General features: G+C 41.7%; 2 protein-coding genes across 6 annotated transcripts in view; one reads left to right on the forward strand and one right to left on the reverse strand.

The window, feature by feature from the left end:
* The window catches only part of dok7b (docking protein 7b), a 49,188-nt gene extending 44,849 nt beyond the window's left edge, over positions 1-4,339 (forward strand). For 2 of the 5 annotated variants that reach the window (XM_072677100.1, XM_072677104.1), the window contains 5 exons: positions 1,004-1,073; positions 1,149-1,217; positions 1,431-1,511; positions 2,403-2,570; positions 3,304-4,339. In XM_072677100.1, coding sequence (XP_072533201.1) covers positions 1,004-1,073; positions 1,149-1,217; positions 1,431-1,511; positions 2,403-2,570; positions 3,304-3,440 — 525 coding nt within the window. In that variant the 3' untranslated portion in view covers positions 3,441-4,339. The remainder of the gene's footprint in view (positions 1-1,003; positions 1,074-1,148; positions 1,218-1,430; positions 1,512-2,402; positions 2,571-3,303) is intronic. The other 3 variants (XM_072677102.1, XM_072677101.1, XM_072677103.1) reach the window with 3 other exon arrangements.
* A 2,281-nt stretch (positions 4,340-6,620) lies between these two features.
* lrpap1 (low density lipoprotein receptor-related protein associated protein 1) lies at positions 6,621-13,448 on the reverse strand. The gene is made up of 8 exons (XM_072677105.1): positions 13,192-13,448; positions 12,220-12,364; positions 11,760-11,890; positions 9,650-9,770; positions 9,333-9,488; positions 9,130-9,212; positions 8,014-8,190; positions 6,621-7,201 (listed from the first exon to the last, which is right to left on the reverse strand). The coding sequence occupies exons 1-8, from the start codon at positions 13,351-13,353 to the stop codon at positions 7,133-7,135; spliced, it is 1,044 nt and encodes a 347-aa protein (XP_072533206.1). The 5' UTR covers positions 13,354-13,448; the 3' UTR covers positions 6,621-7,132.
* Positions 13,449-17,145: the final 3,697 nt, after the last annotated feature.

Genomic DNA, 17,145 nt, shown 5'->3' on the forward strand with positions numbered 1-17,145 from the left:
GCTGACATGGCAGTGCAAAACAGAGACACAGAACAGGAAGGGAATCCACAGGGGCCAGACAAAGACACCTTTATCTTTTCCTTATTAGAGTAAATGGTCGCCTACTTATACAGCCCGCTGCTGTAAAACTGCTGGAAAACTCCCCGCTGGAGTTCCCTCTACCTGCGTCAGACCAGCTGCCACCTACTAGTCCAACCAGCAGGCCCCCCACCACCACAACCACCCATCCCAGACCAGTGGCACACCTTTCTACCACTGCTACTGTTCTACTACACCATGATGATTATATTATGATTATGAAAATGTTGCACACCTGAGCAGTACAACAGTTTAGATGGTTTGGCGATTTTTATCAATAATGTTTAAATAGTTCTGATCAGAGGAGGATGGGTCGGGTCCCCCTTGTGAGACTTGGTTCTACCCAAGGTTTCTTCCTCCAGCTCTGAGGGAGTTTTTCCTTGCCACTGTCGCCGTTGGCTGCTCACTGGGGATCTCAGATTTTTCATGTTTTTTATGTTATTGATTTAATTTTTTCTGCCTTTTACTAATTACTTATTGTGTAAAGCTGCTTTGTGACGACAACAGCTGTAAAAAAACACTATACAAATAAATCTGACTTGATTTGACTTGACACCGGTTACAACTGGCGAAACACACTTACTGCTGAGACACGTACTTTGAACCCATGCAAGACTCTTGCACCATACTGTTAATTGATATCTTTGCCCATCGTTGCAGTTTTGTTTTTCACTTTTTTACAGAATGTAAATCTGCTGGTTGTACTTTACATTGTGTAAAATTTCATGATGAACAGACCAATAGAAATGCTCCGAAATGACTTCGAAAAAAAATCTTTTACATTTACTTCCATTGAAAGTTAAGAAGGTTTTTTTTCATGGTGCCATTTTGGAGATACAAGATTAAAGCAGTGATACTTATCTTTACTATTTTGACTTTTCTATCAGTTTGCCTTAAATGTCGCTCTTATCTCTTATCGTTACAGGCAGAGGAGAGGAGCAGGTATGAGCTGATGAGTAGCTATGGGCAGCAGAGGTCAATGTGGGAGTCTGAGGGTGAGTTTGTTTACTCTACAATGTAATTAATTCCACTCTGCATGGGATAACCATCCCTTACCCATCTCTCAACAGGACGTGCATCAGCAACGCCTACATTTCCCATGAGGTCTCTGGGCCCATTCAGACAATCCTCTTTCTCAGGTAATAAGCAGTCTTCAAGGCCGTCTGGCTTGTTGTTTGTTGATGTGTTAAGAGAGTGTGTGTTGTTGATTGATCAGAAACAATGAAAAAAATCTAATGAGGTCAGCGTTCACAAATGAACTGGACCGTGAGCTTCATGGTGAAGAGGCAGCGGACTGTTCTAACATTCTAACCAGGGTCTGTAAATGACTGACCTTGTCTTGTTCTGCCTAGCAGATCCAAAAGGCAGCTATGTGTGCATGGCGTTCAGCATGGAGCCGTCCAGGGGAAGAAAGGGCAGTGCTAGAAAATATGGTCAGTCTTATGATCAGATACACTGTTGTAAGGTCTACAGTCATTCCCTTCATGCTCATGATGACTGGTATAGGGCTGTATGGTACAGTGATAGATGTAGGCTTATTAGTATTTATGTAATGTAGGGCTGTTGCTATCAGTGATATTAGTAATTGAGTAATTAATCAATTATGTTTAATAAATAAGGCAAATTGGACAATTAAAAATATCAATTATAAATCAAGCTAATGTCCAGCTAATCACTGGCAATTAAGTAAGAGGGTATGAACCCTGCTTGTTATATCAGCTCCACTTTCCATATAGGAGCACTATACTATAGAACTGCTATGTGATATGGTGAGTGGAGCTTATATTAGTGTGTGTGTGTGTGTGTGTGTGTGTGTGTGTGTGTGTGTGTGTGTGTGTGTGTGTGTGTGTGTGTGTGTGTGTGAGAGCCTCTTTGTATCATGTTTTACTTTAGAAGTGCTGGTGCTGTTGTTTGCATGTAGCTTTGCACAAGAAATAATCATTTTGCTTATCGTCGCTGTGATGCAAAAACCTTGTATCTCCAAAATGGCAACTTTTACAAGAGAACCTTCATAACTTGCAATGGAAGTCGCTGTAAAATGTTTTATTCCAGGTCATTTTGCAGCATTTCCATTGTTCCATTCATCATTAAATTATGACACAGTGTAAAGAACAACTGTCAGACTCTCATTATGTGAAAAAGTGACAAACAGTAAATAATGGAGATAGGAAGTTGTGGCATGACGGCGACCATATGTTTTCTATTAGATTTTGTAAGACATTTAATATACAGTAAATTCTATTGAGGAATCCTTGCTAATGTCCAGTACAGTCAAGGTAATGTCTGGTAATCTAAAGGAAAGAGGTGCTTGTGTTGTGTGACAGGGAGGTCATTCACTTTACCTCTTGAGGCTGGGTCCACAGTTCCTAACCGGCTGCAGGGGGATTCTGCTAATTACGTCAACATCCCAGTTAGCCCCACATCTAAAAGACAGCTGCATTATATGGAGTTGGACCTGCAGGACGTACCGGAGACTGGCCACGCTGTTAGAGGTGACTGTGTTCTCCTATCCTGATTTTCTACAATTTTCTTTCAAATTTCTTTTACCATCCCTGAAGAGCTTTCTGCCTTTCTGTTTACCGCCAGACTTCTGAGGCTGGAATTCTTAAAAGAGCCTCAAGAATATCAAATCTTCTAAAGTTGACTTTTTCTGTGACCTTAGACTTGAGAAAAACAGCGTAATTGATCTTCAAGAGGTCCCTTTTCCTGCTGTTGTGTTTTGATGTTTAATTGTTTTATGTTATGAAGGACAGTAACTATGCATTAAGATGTGCTGAGAATATCTGATATTGAATTTGGCCAAGGGTGCCCAAACTTTCACACACAACTATGTGCATGTACTTCATTTAGACATTAAGGAATACTGTGATACCACTTTTCTGGAGTTGCTCCTGTATATTACAGCAGTTACCTTCGCACTGAATTGCTCGAGCAGCACCTAATCAATAATTAGATACTGTCGGTCATGATCATTTTACTTGCTATTTATATACCTGCAGAAAGGGGAGCACTAAAGTGTGTGTGTGTGTGTGTGTGTGTGTGTGTGTGTGTGTGTGTGTGTGTGTGTGTGTGTGTGTGTGTGTGTGTGTGTGTGTGTGTGTGTGTGTGTGTGTGTGTGTGTGTGTGTGTGTGTGTGTGTGTGTGTGTGTGTGTGTGTGTGTGTGTGTGTGTGTGTGTGTGTGTGTGTGTGTGTGTGTGTGTGTGTGTGTGTGTGTACGTACACAGGGGCATCCAGCACTAAATATGCCCACATTGACATCGCCGCAACTGAGATGGCACAGAGAGTTGGAGCCCTGCATGCTCAGGGCAGAGAGGAGAGACTTCAGGAGCTAGAGCAGAGAAGAAGAGGAACGCTCAACTGATGAAGCAACGCTCAACCCCACATGGAGGGGAAGAAAATCATGACATTCAGCAGCACATAGGATATTCACTTTTATCATTTATATTGTAAAGAACAAAAGAACGAAACCACCAGGTTTGAGTCCGTATGACATAGCCCTAGTACATCCAGCTCTGGGAAAAATTAAGAGACCACCCTACATAATCAGTGTCTCTGGTTTTACTGTTTATAGGCAATGTGTTCAGGGAAATTAACATTCTCATTGTATTTCATAAACCCTTAAATTCCCAAAAATGTTGTTAGAACATTCATTTGCAGAAATGACAACTGCTCAAATAATGCAAAGAAATTCTTAGAATAATTATAATGCAAAGAAGTCATTATACAATTTAAACAACACAGTACTAAGATTTGATCTTTGAGACCATTCAGAAATCACTATCACAGCTCTCGTGTCTTGGCCGGCTCTCCACTAGTCTTTCACATTGCTGTTGGGACTTTATGCCAGTCATAGTCTGCAAATTCAGGTAACTCAGCTTTGTTTGGTGAAATGCCTGGAAAAAAACATATGCCATACATGTAGAGATGCAAATTTAAGAAAAAAATGAAGTGGTCTCTTAATGTTTTCCAGAGCTGTATCTCCATATAGAAACGTTGGACTAGTATAAAGGATATTCTTTAGCATATTCATTTGACTTTGTTGTCTTGTTGTTGACATTAATATGCAGACACATATTAATTGTATTGTACTATAGATATACATATTGTAGAAAAAGAATAAGTATTAAGTAGCTTGTTAACATCATGACTGTTGATAAACTGTAAATAGTCAACATGCTTTCAAATGACCAACTCAGAGTTGTACATTTACTGTTACAAGATGTGCACATGGTGAGAAATACATGCCGTATTTTTTTAATACATTGTTTTCTGATGTTTCTGTCTTTAGTACAATAAACAGTAGCTTCAGTGATTCTCAACCACACGAAAAAGACAAAGACGACCACAATCATCATTTGTGTTGGACACAGATGGAATTTGGCCTCTGCCTTTAATTCATCCCTTCAGGGAATACACACACACAGTGAGGCAGTGAGCACACATGCTGAGAGCACTGGGCAGCGATCGCTGCAACGCCCGGGGAGCAGAGAGGGTTAAGAGCCTTGCCCAGGGACCCAACAGTGGCGGCTTGGGGAACACAGGTATCGACCCACAACCCTGTCATCAGTAACTCTGTGCTCTAGGCTTCTGGTATTATTGGTGAGGTAGGTCCCGAGGCCTTCAGGGCTGGGCTTCCCAAAAGCATCTTAGCAGAAAGATGATTCTTTAGTGATGAATGATGACGAGTGAGCATCACTTGTCATCGTCTTCAATGTCCCTAAATTCAGCCATGTCGCTCCACTGCTGCATTCTCTCTTCACTGGCTTCCTGTAGCTGCTGCCCGCATCAGATTCAAAACCCTGATGCTGGCCTACAAATCCAAGAACAGACCAGCCCCTCCGTACTTGATGGCAGTGGTCAAAAGCCGATCCGCACCTAGAGCCCTTCGAGCTTCAAGTACGGCTCGGCTTGACCAGCCATCCCTCAAAATCCACGGAAGACAAGCGTCCAGGCTCTTTTCTGTCCTGCACCAAAGTGGTGGAACGAACTTCCCCTGGGTGTCCGAACGGCCGAGTCGCTCGCTGTCTTCAAACCCAGACTGAAGACCCTCTCTTCAGAGAGTACTTGTACGAATAGCAGAGTACTATGGTCACCTTACTGACTTGTGTTTAGTAATGTCTAAACTTAGAGGATCTTTGAACTATTAGTCTATTCTAACTAGCTGAGGTTTTTCTTGGGTAAACAGCAAAGCACTTTTGTAAGTTGCTCTGGATAAGAGCGTCTGCTAAATGCCGAATGTAAATGTAAATCACTCATAACCCTCTCGCTCAGGTAGGGTGATTTTGAACACCAAGGCTACATCCACATTACGTGAGGTAACATAAGGATCAAATCAGATTTTTTGCCTTAATGTGACAGATCAGATGGGTGATCCGATCACGGACAAGTGCTAAAACACATCATTGTCACTGGAGGAGGGGAATGGCCCACATTAATGCCATCACTGTCCTGCCACTTTTGGTTTGACACCGTAATGGCTGATCACATGGTCTGTTAGTCCAATTTACGGATCACTGGGAATAGAGTTACATGTTATCCAGCTTGGACAGTGGCACGGTTGATGCGGGCGGTGCATTGCTGTCAGGGATGCATTGAGAATCTTTAGCGTTCACACTACGAGAATAACGGTCATGCATCTTTGATCACCTGCGAATGTGGTCTGAGTGATCGGATTACAATGACCCCTTGAGACATGTTGTACCCCACTCACACACGTACTTTGTGCTGGCCACTTATGATCGGATCACCCAGGACGCATGTTAATGCCAGGTGTGAACAGGGCCCAGAAAAGTTTTTCAGTTCCTCAAATTACATTTATATTTACGGCATTTAGCAGACGCTCTTATCCAGAGCAGCTTACAAAAGTACTTTGCTATTTACCCAAGAAAAACCTCAGCTAGTTTGAATAGGCTACAAATTCAAAGATACCTCTAAGTTTAGACATTACTAAACACAAGTCAATAAGGTGACCACTCTACTATTCGCCCAAGTACTCTCAGAAGAGGAGGGTCTTCAGTCTGGGTTTGAAGACAGCGAGCGTTAGACTCTGCTGTTCGGACGCCCAGGGGAAGTTCGTTCCACCACTTCGGTGCCAGGACAGAAAAAAGCCTGGACGCTCGTCTTCCGTGGATTTTGAGGGATGGTGGGTCGAGCCGAGCCGTACTTGAAACTCGAAGGGCTCTTGGTGCGGATCAGCTTTTGACCATTGCCATCAAGTACGGAGGGGCTGGTCCGTTCTTGGCTTTGTAGGGCAGAGTGAAGGTTCTGAATGAAATTAACAACATATTGTAGAGAACCTTGAGAAAACCTGATCTCTCCATTGTTGTTGATTTCCATTTCACCATATAATCTGAAAACACAAGCTATCTTTTAGATTTTCATAATTACATAATAAATGGATGGTTAAAATGGTCCAAAATGAATTGGATTAAAAATAAGACGCAACAAAGACCCTGAGTTGCAGTGTTGGTGGACAGCAACAGTACATTCTCACTGATCTGAGATGTCTAACAAACCTAATAAAAAGAAGTTTGATTCTGAATTTGGACTTTATGACCAAAACAAGCTTTTTATTTACAGATATCACCTTAAACAGATGGTGTGTAGGACTTTATGAAGTTAAATCAGTGTTAACACATTTAAATAACTCAAAGCTGCTTCTTAGTAAAACAGTCTGATATCCAGTACTTCAGTGTTCAGCCCACCCAACAAAGCCTCTGTTAACTCTATTAGCAGTCAAGCCCCATAAACTGAGGGTAATGGGTTTGGGTGTAAAATGTAACACAGGTAACATACAAATGCAGTCGTACCAAAAACAATTCCACTTACAGTGAATCCAGTAGAACTGATCATACAAAATATTAAAAAACATAATCAACACCAATTCGGTGCTCAGCAAGGTCCTCATGTCTGAAATTGATCCTTTAATAAAACTGTAGAAATCGACAGAACACCCTATGTGCTGATCAGTGAGCGCTGGAGGGACCAGAGGAATGTGACCAGCGCATGTTGATCAGGCTGGTCTGTCGCCATGGCGAGAAGACGAGGTAGTGCTCAGAGTTCATTGTGTTGGAGTCCGTTTTGCGAGAGCTTATTGGTTATGTCCTGCAGATGCTTCTTCATCTGAAAAATTAAGAAAAAGAAGGTTGTAAGACTGCATCTTCATTACTTTCCATTTAAGAAGAGGCAATCCGTTTTAATCAGGGGCCGTCATGATTCAGTATAAATGCACTTAGAGGGGATATCCAATTAAATGGATTAGGATTGTGGCAGATCCAGGCATATTTTAATGGAAATCAACCATCAACAGGTATCAACTATTTGAATCCTAATCCAGTCCTTCTTTTTAAAACCATAGTGTTCAGAGCACCATCAGGTGTCCTAAAGGCGCCATTAATGGACATTAATTGCCCAGTCGGCAGTGGTGTGGACGTTTTCAGTAGGTAAATAAGAGTCGAAAGTCTGCAGTGTGGAGCTGTTTTACAATGGAACATAAAAAAACAACCATAACCAGCGACTTGTATGTTATTTGTTTATTTATATATTTATTTATATATATTACACACACACTGTCTTTACTGTGCAGTTAAGGCTTTCTTCTAGACTCTGAAGCATTGCTGTGGGGATTTTATGGCATTCAGTGACAAGAGTTAGTAAAGCCACAGCTCAATGCTGGGGGGCGGGTGGGAAGGGCTTTATACCTCTTTAGTCCATTCTCTAGGCATTAGGCATGGTGCCAATAGATTCATGTTTATCTGCTCCAGAGAGTCCTACTCTATTGGCAATACTTCTCTAAAGAAACTAGACAAGCTGTGCATGTGTTTTTGTGTCAGCAATGGGTACAACTTAAAGTAGCTGAATGCATTTAGAATGCACTTTTAGAAGGGGTGTCCACAAACATTTGGACAGTGCTATGATCCAACTCGCAGCCCTACCTTGTATCCCATCTCTCTGGCTTTCTCTGCGAGGTTGTTGTATTTCTCCTTGTGTCTCATGATGTGCTCCTCGTCTCCGAGAGCTTCTACATGCTGCAGTTTCTGGTGCGAATACTCCAGCTGCTCCTGGTAGTGCTGGTGCTTCTCCACCTTTGTCTCAAAGTGCTTCAGCTCTTCCTGAACCACAAAACATCCAAAAACAAATCTGAGTAAAACCAGCACAGCTACTGAACACACAGCTACACTGAGCCATTTTTTAAATCTAGTCCCGGAGCTCTGCTTTAATGCACAACACTGTGTTCTCTCGTACTTTCACACCAGACTCCACTCCAGATGGACCCGATCATTAGCTAATGATGTGTCTCAGGCAAAGCAAAAACAAAATGTCAGCACAGGCATTCCAGACACATTCCCAAGCGGAATACCTTCTTAACTGCGGCTGAGACACATTTATGGCATGGTATAAATTATTCAACTTGTGATATAGAAAAGTTGCAGCTCTCAGCTGGCCAGCCTGCCTTCATTTCTCAGCCATTTCCATTTTGTCCTTCAAAGCTTTCAAAACTACATTTCCTCTGGCCAAGTACCAAGTCGATACCCAAATTCTAAAAACATGGCGCTACTAGATTTGTATGGTACTTAAAGGAGCCAAAACTACAGAAACAGTCATAGAGTCATGAGACCATGATTTCTCTAGCACTGACGGAGGCAGCATAATAAGCCTACATGTGAGGAGGGGAAAAAGAAGGAGGAGGAGGAGAAGGAAGGTAACCCTAGCATCAACACGCGGAATGGCGTAGAAAGTGGTGTGGGATGATCAGGGATCAGTATGCAAATTGTGTCACCGAGCATTTGGAACAAGGAGGAAAGGAGAAACAGACACACCACCAGATCTGTACACAGATTTCAAGGTGATCAAATTTTACCAAAACTTTCATAACCGGAAACAGTTATTGTTGCTATTGATGCTAGGGTTACCTTCCTTCTCTGAGATCCTTCAAGGCTGACTATAAACTCCAAGCTTTATGCTCATCCTGCTCAACTCAAAGTCTAGAAAGCTGTTGTGTGTGTGTGTGTGTGTGTGTGTGTGTGTGTGTGAGATGAAAAACACCTTACTTTGAGAGAGTCAAGCTCATCCTCACTGAGGTTGGACCGTCTTGCCATCTCCCAGAGCTCAATGACCCTGGGCTCTTTAAACTCTAAACAGAAAGAAAACAAAAGAAGAAAGTGTTTATAAAAAAAATCTCTCTACAGCAATACAGAATAGTGTAACAGCATGTAAGCATTGTTATAAATCACACAGCACAACAAAAGCACACCGTTGTCACTGCTGAAGCCTTCGTGAGTGATTCTGCGGAGGCGTTCGAAGCCCTGGTTCAGATTCCTCATCCTTTGCTTCAGGTCTGAGTGTTTCTCATGGAGGGCAGACTGCTTCTCCTCTCCCTCCATAGGAGAGATCACATTCTTATGGATCTCTAAATGAGATAGGAAGTAATGTTTTACACATAAGACTAAGGTTCGACACTAATGTTACAGTCTGTGTTTGTGTCAGGGTCGAGGTCAAGGTCAGTTCCCAAAAACAAGCTATACACAACCTTATTTAAGCCCCTTAGTAAAGCAGCTCCACTCAGCTCACCTTCAGTCCTGCTGACTGTATCCATGACTATGTTGTACTCATGGATCTTGTCCTTGTGGTGCTGGAATTCTCTGCGTAGGCTCTGTAGCTCCTCCTCTGAGAACTTTCCAGAAACCTTGGCCTAGGAATAAACAACAGGAGGAAGGTTAGACAGTCGTCCTGGAACTGAGCGAACAGTCCACCAAGGTGGGAATTCTGGGCCGCTGCATACATTCAGTATTTTCAGGCACACAGACTTCTGTAGATTTCACCACGTAAAGATGGATTAGCATGACAATGCAATGTGATATTTATTTATATTGGATTAAAAGATACAGATTAATGAATAAATAAAATGCAGATATTTCAGTCCAGTGTCATTGAAACATTCAAAGTACATGAAGAAATACATAAAATAAAATACATTTTTGCATTTTTTCCAAGGCTTTCACTACTGCTTTACCAGCACAGCATGTGGGTGCATTTTCAGAAAGAAAGAGCCATGACTATTTAGAGGTAGCCCCCAACTTACACACAGCAGACCCTCTCATTGGTCATTGGTGGCTCCATTCTACGATACCTCGTTCAGCACAGCAGGTAGCGTGGCAATGCCACAAAAGCTGCTTAAATTAGGGGGTGTTTCTATATTAGGAACCCTGGAAGCCAACTTACCCCTAGTTTATGGTTTGGTAGCTCTTGCTGTAGGATTAATAAATCACTCCTTATTAATATTAAATGTAAAGCTTATTATAAGAAATCAGCCTCTAGGGTCAGTCTTATTATAGTTATACTTTACTGTTACAGTAGCCTGTTAGTATTAGGCTATAAATAACAGAACTAGGCTTTGATTTTTTTACCAAAATACTAACTGTGATACACAATTCGATATACAACATCTATGTCAAAATGTTTGTGGACACGCCTTCCAATAAATGCACTGAGGTACTTCAGGCTGAACCCACTGCTGACACAGATGTGCAAATGCACACACACATCCTGTCTAGTTTCTGTAAAACAATGCATGCAATCACAGAACATGCAATCAAATCCTTACAGTAATCTTCCAAAATCTAGTAGAAAGCCATTGCTGGACAGCAGAGACAGTTACTCCAACAAAAGGAGGAAAAGCTCTATTTTTTTTTAATAATATATATATACACATACACCTTTGATTTCTGAATGAGCAGGTGTCCCAATACTTTTGACCATTTGTCATATTATGCCACAGTTAGTTTAGACTTGACAATCTGACTGGCTGAGAGACGTTCTATGAGTGATCATATCACACAATAACAGCACTCTCAATGCATCTCTTTAAAATATCTGTCTGACTTACTTGGCTGTAACCTAGCAACAGCCAGGAAGTCGTTAAAGAGTACTGGCCAAGCATGAGCCACAAGTCATCGCCATGAGTAACGAGCCTGTCTAAAAAAAAGGGCAATGAACTATCAAAGTACTACCTTGTCTTTAAAACAAGCAACGCGAGGAGGCAGCAACCACCAACCACCAGCAACCAACCCAAATCTGGTGGTATGATATTCTTGGCGTATTATTACAATCGACAGTAACCGAAATAGAGTGGATTAAGTTGGATTTGTTAGCAGCTATTGCTCACTTTTACTGAAATTTCTGCAATTAATAGAGAAGAGGAGGGAAGAGTTTGGATGGCCACTGCAGCGAGGCAGGAGGGTGAATTTTCTGTACTTGCCCAGCCACTGAGAGACACAGAGGAGGAGGAATTGCAGGTAGATTGGATTAGTTATGTGTAACCATTTTTCTCACATCAGCTAACGAACAATCACTGACCGTTTAAGACCGCTGTGTGTATGTGTGTTATGCTATGTGGCAGCGAAGGCAGAAATACAGGACTATCAAGTGGATCAGTTGTAGCGGTAATGTGTACTTACACCTCTGGGGACAGGTACGGCATAGGGCAGCGCACTATGTGTAGATACTCTGCAGAAGCATAAACTGTCCTTCAAGTGTTGGTATTTTACATCAAACTGACGTCGGCATTAGACGTTGTCCCAACACTGAATTTGGGTCACCCAATGTTGCAACCTACATTCAACCAGATAACCACATCCATCAGAAAGCCATCAGAGCCATCATTTAAGCCATCAGAACTCACTTTGTTCCACAGCTTGTCAAGTCTGGGGTCATCGAACATGTCTCCCTCTCTGGCGTCATGGTCTTTTAAGGTGTTGCTGTCCAAGGCACGATTGTCCTTTTTGCCGTCCATTCCATACTTGGCAAGAATGACTATAAAAGAGAGAAACAGGCCACATCAATGACATACATGCTCAAGGCTGCATCCTTGGTGCCTCATTTGCATAGTGTAGACAAGAGTGAGTGACTTTAATCTGGTAGGTGGGTGCACTAAGGTCATTTCTGAAGATCCTGCGCTGCTGTGTAAGGTGGTGTGAGTAAGTAACTGATTAATCAGCCCACATGAGAAAGATGACCCTTGAGGATTACAGCGACAGTTAGAGAATTATACACTAGGTTAACCAAGCTAACTCCTGCAACACGAACAGGTCATGGGACTCTGCAGGACTCCTTCACTGAAAAGCTTCAACTCTGCAGCTTACTGTTGAAGTTCCGTCTGAGCTTGGCCTCTCTCTCCCCGGCCTCATCCAGGCCCTCAGCCTTCAGTTTCTTCCACTGAAGCTCGTCCTTCTCCTGGATCTTCAAGTCACTGTGAAGCTCTGACAGACGCACCGGGGCAAGCTGCATCTGAGGGAAGAGCACAGCAGAGATAAAGGCAGCAATTAAAGTCCTCAGCTGAATTAGATTTTTAATGAATAGTATCTTCACTCCTTAAACATCTTGTGAGTCCACTAGTTTTCTAGACCATTTTAAAAGGTGATTAGAACATGGTTAGAGAGGATTTTGGAGGAGTCCAAAGTTCACCATGGTGAGATCCGAAGAGCTCTCTGAGGCCTTCAGAAAGAAGGCTGTAGATAAATGGGTCTAAACGTATTTAGGGTATTTTGGGTTTACCAAAGATCTCAGAACAACGAGAAATCAGCTGTTCTACTGTCCACTAGATCATTTCAAGGAATGAACCTGGCCAGGTCAGGCCATCCTAGCAAGTTCACCCCAAATGCAGACTGCAAGATGCATAAAGAAGAAGCCTCCAAGGTTCCCTAAATGTGATCATGGGATCTACAGGTGGCTCTTGCCACAAATTACAGCATCTACCATCAGAAATGACTGGAAGACTCAAGCTGAACTATTATTTTCAACATGTTAAACCAGATTAGTGTATTATTTTATTATTGTATGATCTTTAGAGTGAAAGGTTTGGTCAACAAGATATTTGAGCTCTCAGATAACCTTAACCCTTAAGTCTCAGACCCTACTGAGCTTTTTAGGGTCATGTATGGCTTGTTTACCATCACTGTTCAGCCTCCAGCCTGCAGTGGAAACACAGACCAGTGGCCGGGTAATGGTACTGGGATGTCCCATTACTGGGAAGGTAAAGGGGGCAACACAAAATAAACGGCTCTGCAGCATTAAAGGGAGCAAGCATTGCTTGTGTCCCAGCCCCGGTCTCTTACCCTGTTCGCTTTCTCCCAGACCTGGTTCAGTTTAGAGATCCTGAACTCCACCGCCGCTTTTCCCTCATTAGAAACCTTCTGCTCGTTCACTTCTCTGGAGTATTTCCCCGCCATCACTCCGACACTGAGGCAAACACTCAGAAACACGCAGTGAACGTTCATGTTTGCAGTAAAAACACACACTACAAACACAGCGAACCTGAGCCTTACTAAGCCTCCCACAGCCGCCGCGTCCAGGAAACCGCAACGATCACATGCCGCGACCGGCCTCCTGCCATGCACGCTGGGATGTGTAGTTTACAGTCTCGTGCCGCTTCGTTCTCTTCCACTAGGCGAAGAGGAGGAAAGACTTCAAGTCCCAGAGCTGTCCGCTCTGTTACTACTTCAGTAACGGAGAGCAGAGATTTTGGGCAAATGGGATGAGTCCACGCACTGCAGGTAACGGGAAACAGCGGAGATTCACTCTCAGAAAGAAACCATCAAAAACAGTATTATTATTATTTTTATTTTGTATTTCATTTCTATACTACCCTTGTATGAACATATAAACGTACAAATGTCATATATGTATATATATAAATATGATTAAAATAGTATTTTTTTTATAAAGATAGCTATATAAAACAATGAACCAATGAATGACTGAATTTGTCAAATAAATAAATAATCAAATATTCATAGATAGGTAGATGCATAGATAAATAGACAGGTGATTTTATATATAGTATGAATATGATTAAAATATTAGTTTTGTATAGCTATGTAAACCATTAAACACGTTTGATAGTACTGAATAACCTAAATACATAAGCAAATAACCATAGATAGAAATATAGATATATAGATATATAGATATACAGATGGATTTATGGATAGAAAGATAGATAGATGGATGGATGGATGCATGGATGGAAGTATATATAAATAGATAGATAGATAGATAGATAGATAGATAGATAGATAGATCTATCTATCTATCTATCTATCCATTTATATATCTATTCATACACAGTTTATATATATACAGTATATATACATATATATATATGTATATATATATATATATATAGAGAGAGAGAGAGAGAGAGAGAGAAAGAGGGAGAGAGAGAGAGATAGATAGATAGATAGATAGATAGATAGCTGGATAGATAGATAATATAGTTCATATAATAACAATAACAAAACATTCCATTAAACAGCAGTTATGACAACAATTATCTTTTAAACTAGTTTGATAATCATACAATAAACGCAGATAGTATAATATGATCAAATGTCAGTATTTCCCATGGAGACAGACATAAACATTGTGTTTTGTGATAAGGTTAATGAACAGGGGGACCTACCCCATGTACACTTTGAGGAAAATGGTGCCCAGGGGAGTGTAGAAACCAGTGGACAGAGGATAACAGATGGCAGTGGGCAGAGGAGTATGGGGGACAGTGGATGGAGGAGGACAGAGGATAGTGGACAGAGGCCCAGGATACGCACAAGTAGAAGAAGCAGCTACTTACTGGTGAGTGAATTTGCTTTAAGGTCATTCAAATCCAGGCCACAACATATCCCAGTTCCAGGGGCAGCCATATAAATAAACTTTGATTATCTGGTTTAATTGGCACCTGTCTGTGGGTGGGGTATATCAGGTCTGCAAGTGAACAGTCTGTTCTTGAAGGTTAGACAACTGGTTCAGAGCATCTCCAAAACATTAAGCAGGTCTTCCTGGTATGCAGTGGTCAGTACCTAGCTACCAAAAGCGCACCATCAAAGGACATCTGCAACATGGTCATGGGCTCCCTGATGTGATCCATGGAGGCCCCACCACAACTCACAGGAACTGCTTACAAGGCCTAAGACCTTTAGAGGCCCATTTCTGGATGAGTTAGAACTGTTTTGCTGGCACGAGGAGGACCTAATCAGTATTGTAGGCAGGTGGTTTTAATGTCATGGCTGACTGGTGTATATACAGTCATGCCCGAAAGTATTCATACCCCTGGCAAAGTTTGACTTAAATTTACTTTTATTTAACCAGAAGTTATATTTTTGCCTTGAAACGACACAGGCATCTCCCAGGAGATAACACAATGATGTACAAGAGGCATCATTGTGGGAAAAAGTATTTCTCAGCTTTTATACACATTTGAACAAAAAGTGGCTTGTCCAAAATTATTCATACCCTTTGAAAACTGTCACAGTATATGGGAAAATCCAAAGTTCTATACCATTCCAAATAGTCCAAGCTGTTTTAAAGCATCCTAATTACCCTGATTCATTGGGAACAGCTGTTTTAATCAACTCAACAGGAGAAAAACAGCAGCTCTCTGCAGTTGGTTTGTGGACAGTCATGGCTAAGACAAAGGAGCTCACTAAGGACCTGCGGCTGTGCATTGTGGCCGCTCACAAGTCAGGAAAGGGCTATAAAGCCATATGTTTTCAAGTTCCAGTGGCTACAGTGCAAAGTATTATTAAAAAATACAAGAAGTTCCGCACTGTGGAAAATCTCAGAAGATGTGGTCGGAAGCCAAAAGTGACACCTGTGCTGGCCAGGAGAATAGTGAGAGAGGTGAAGAAAAATCCAAGGATCACCACCAAGGCCATCCTGGTGAATCTGGACTCTGCTGGTGGCGACATCTCAAGGCAGACAGTTCAACGGACACTGCACACTGCTGGGTTCCACGGACGCAGGCCAAGGAGGACACCACTTCTCCAGAAAAGGCACACACTAGCCCGCTTGATCTTTGCAAATGCTCATCTGGACAAAGAAGAAGACTTCTGGTGTTCTGTTTTATGGTCAGATGAAACAAAAATTGAATTGTTTGGCCACAATGATGTGTGCACCATTTGGCGTGAAAAAGGAGAAGCCTTCAACCCTAAGAACACTATCCCCACTGTCAAACATGGTGGTGGGAACCTAATGTTTTGGGGGTGTTTTTCAGCCAATGGACCAGGGAACTTGATCGCAGTAAATGGCACCATGAAAAAAGAGCAATAGATCAAGATTCTCAACAACAACATCAGGCAGTCTGCAGAGAAACTTGGCCTTGGGAACCGGTGGACATTTCAGCACGACAACGACCCAAAACACACAGCCAAAGTGGTGAAGAAATGGTTAGCAGACAAAAACATTAATGTTTTGCAGTGGCCCGGCCAGAGTCCTGACTTGAATCCAATTGATATTTATTTATTTATTTTAATTATAAATAAATTTATTATAAATAAATAAATAAATAAATAAACTGACCTCATAAACAAAACATTGTTCTAGTAGCGTAGAAGATTTCAGAGTCAGAGAATGTTGGTGTGATTCAGTCTTGTGAAATCCGGCTTCAGAGTTGTCCAAAGCAAAAAAGGGGAACAGCAGAAGCACTACTTCTCAAATGACCTTGAAAGCACCTCCTAAACTTCTTCTACAAGAACTCTTGTCTCAACCTGGTCTCTTATTCAAAATGATTAACTCATTGAATCAAGTACCGCGGCTGCCTCTGTCATCAGTAAAGTCTGTACTGCAGCTGCTCTGAGGATGAAGACCTTGATTTGACTGTTCCAGTCAGTCGTCTTTGAAACCTCTCTACTGATGTAACGTCTCACAGCTACATTTGAAGGAGCAGCAGCCCTGGCCTAAATCCTTAACTTAGTTTGCTCCTTTGTTTGAGATAATACACATACAACAACATCAGTATCCCATGTTGTAAATGTGGCAGATTTAGCCAAATGGCTCATTTCCATCTGCAGTTGGATTTCCATTAAACAGTTTACCTTGAAATGCTTCAAGGTCATTTTGGAGCATTTCTATTGGCCTATTCATCATGAAACTTTATATTCCACACAATATAAAGAACAACTGCCAGATTTACCCAAATTAAAAAAAGAAAAATGACAAAAAAGGAGTTGCAAAGGAGTTGTTTTGTGTGACAGCAACAGTACCATGTATGACATTATGGAGAATAGTGATAGCAA

The sequence above is a fragment of the Salminus brasiliensis genome, chromosome 4 (genome assembly GCF_030463535.1).
Source record: "Salminus brasiliensis chromosome 4, fSalBra1.hap2, whole genome shotgun sequence".
In the NCBI taxonomy this organism is placed as follows: domain Eukaryota; kingdom Metazoa; phylum Chordata; class Actinopteri; order Characiformes; family Bryconidae; genus Salminus; species Salminus brasiliensis.

Coding starts and splice junctions, on each gene's coding strand:
- lrpap1 (XM_072677105.1), bottom strand. CDS start 13,353: ATGAACGTTCACTGCGTGTTTCTGAGTGTTTGCCTCAGTGTCGGAGTG. Junction 9,771..11,759: donor TTGACAAGCTGTGGAACAAA/GTGAGTTCTGAT, acceptor GTTTATTCCTAG/GCCAAGGTTTCTGGAAAGTT. Junction 7,202..8,013: donor CCAGAGAGATGGGATACAAG/GTAGGGCTGCGA, acceptor TTAATTTTTCAG/ATGAAGAAGCATCTGCAGGA.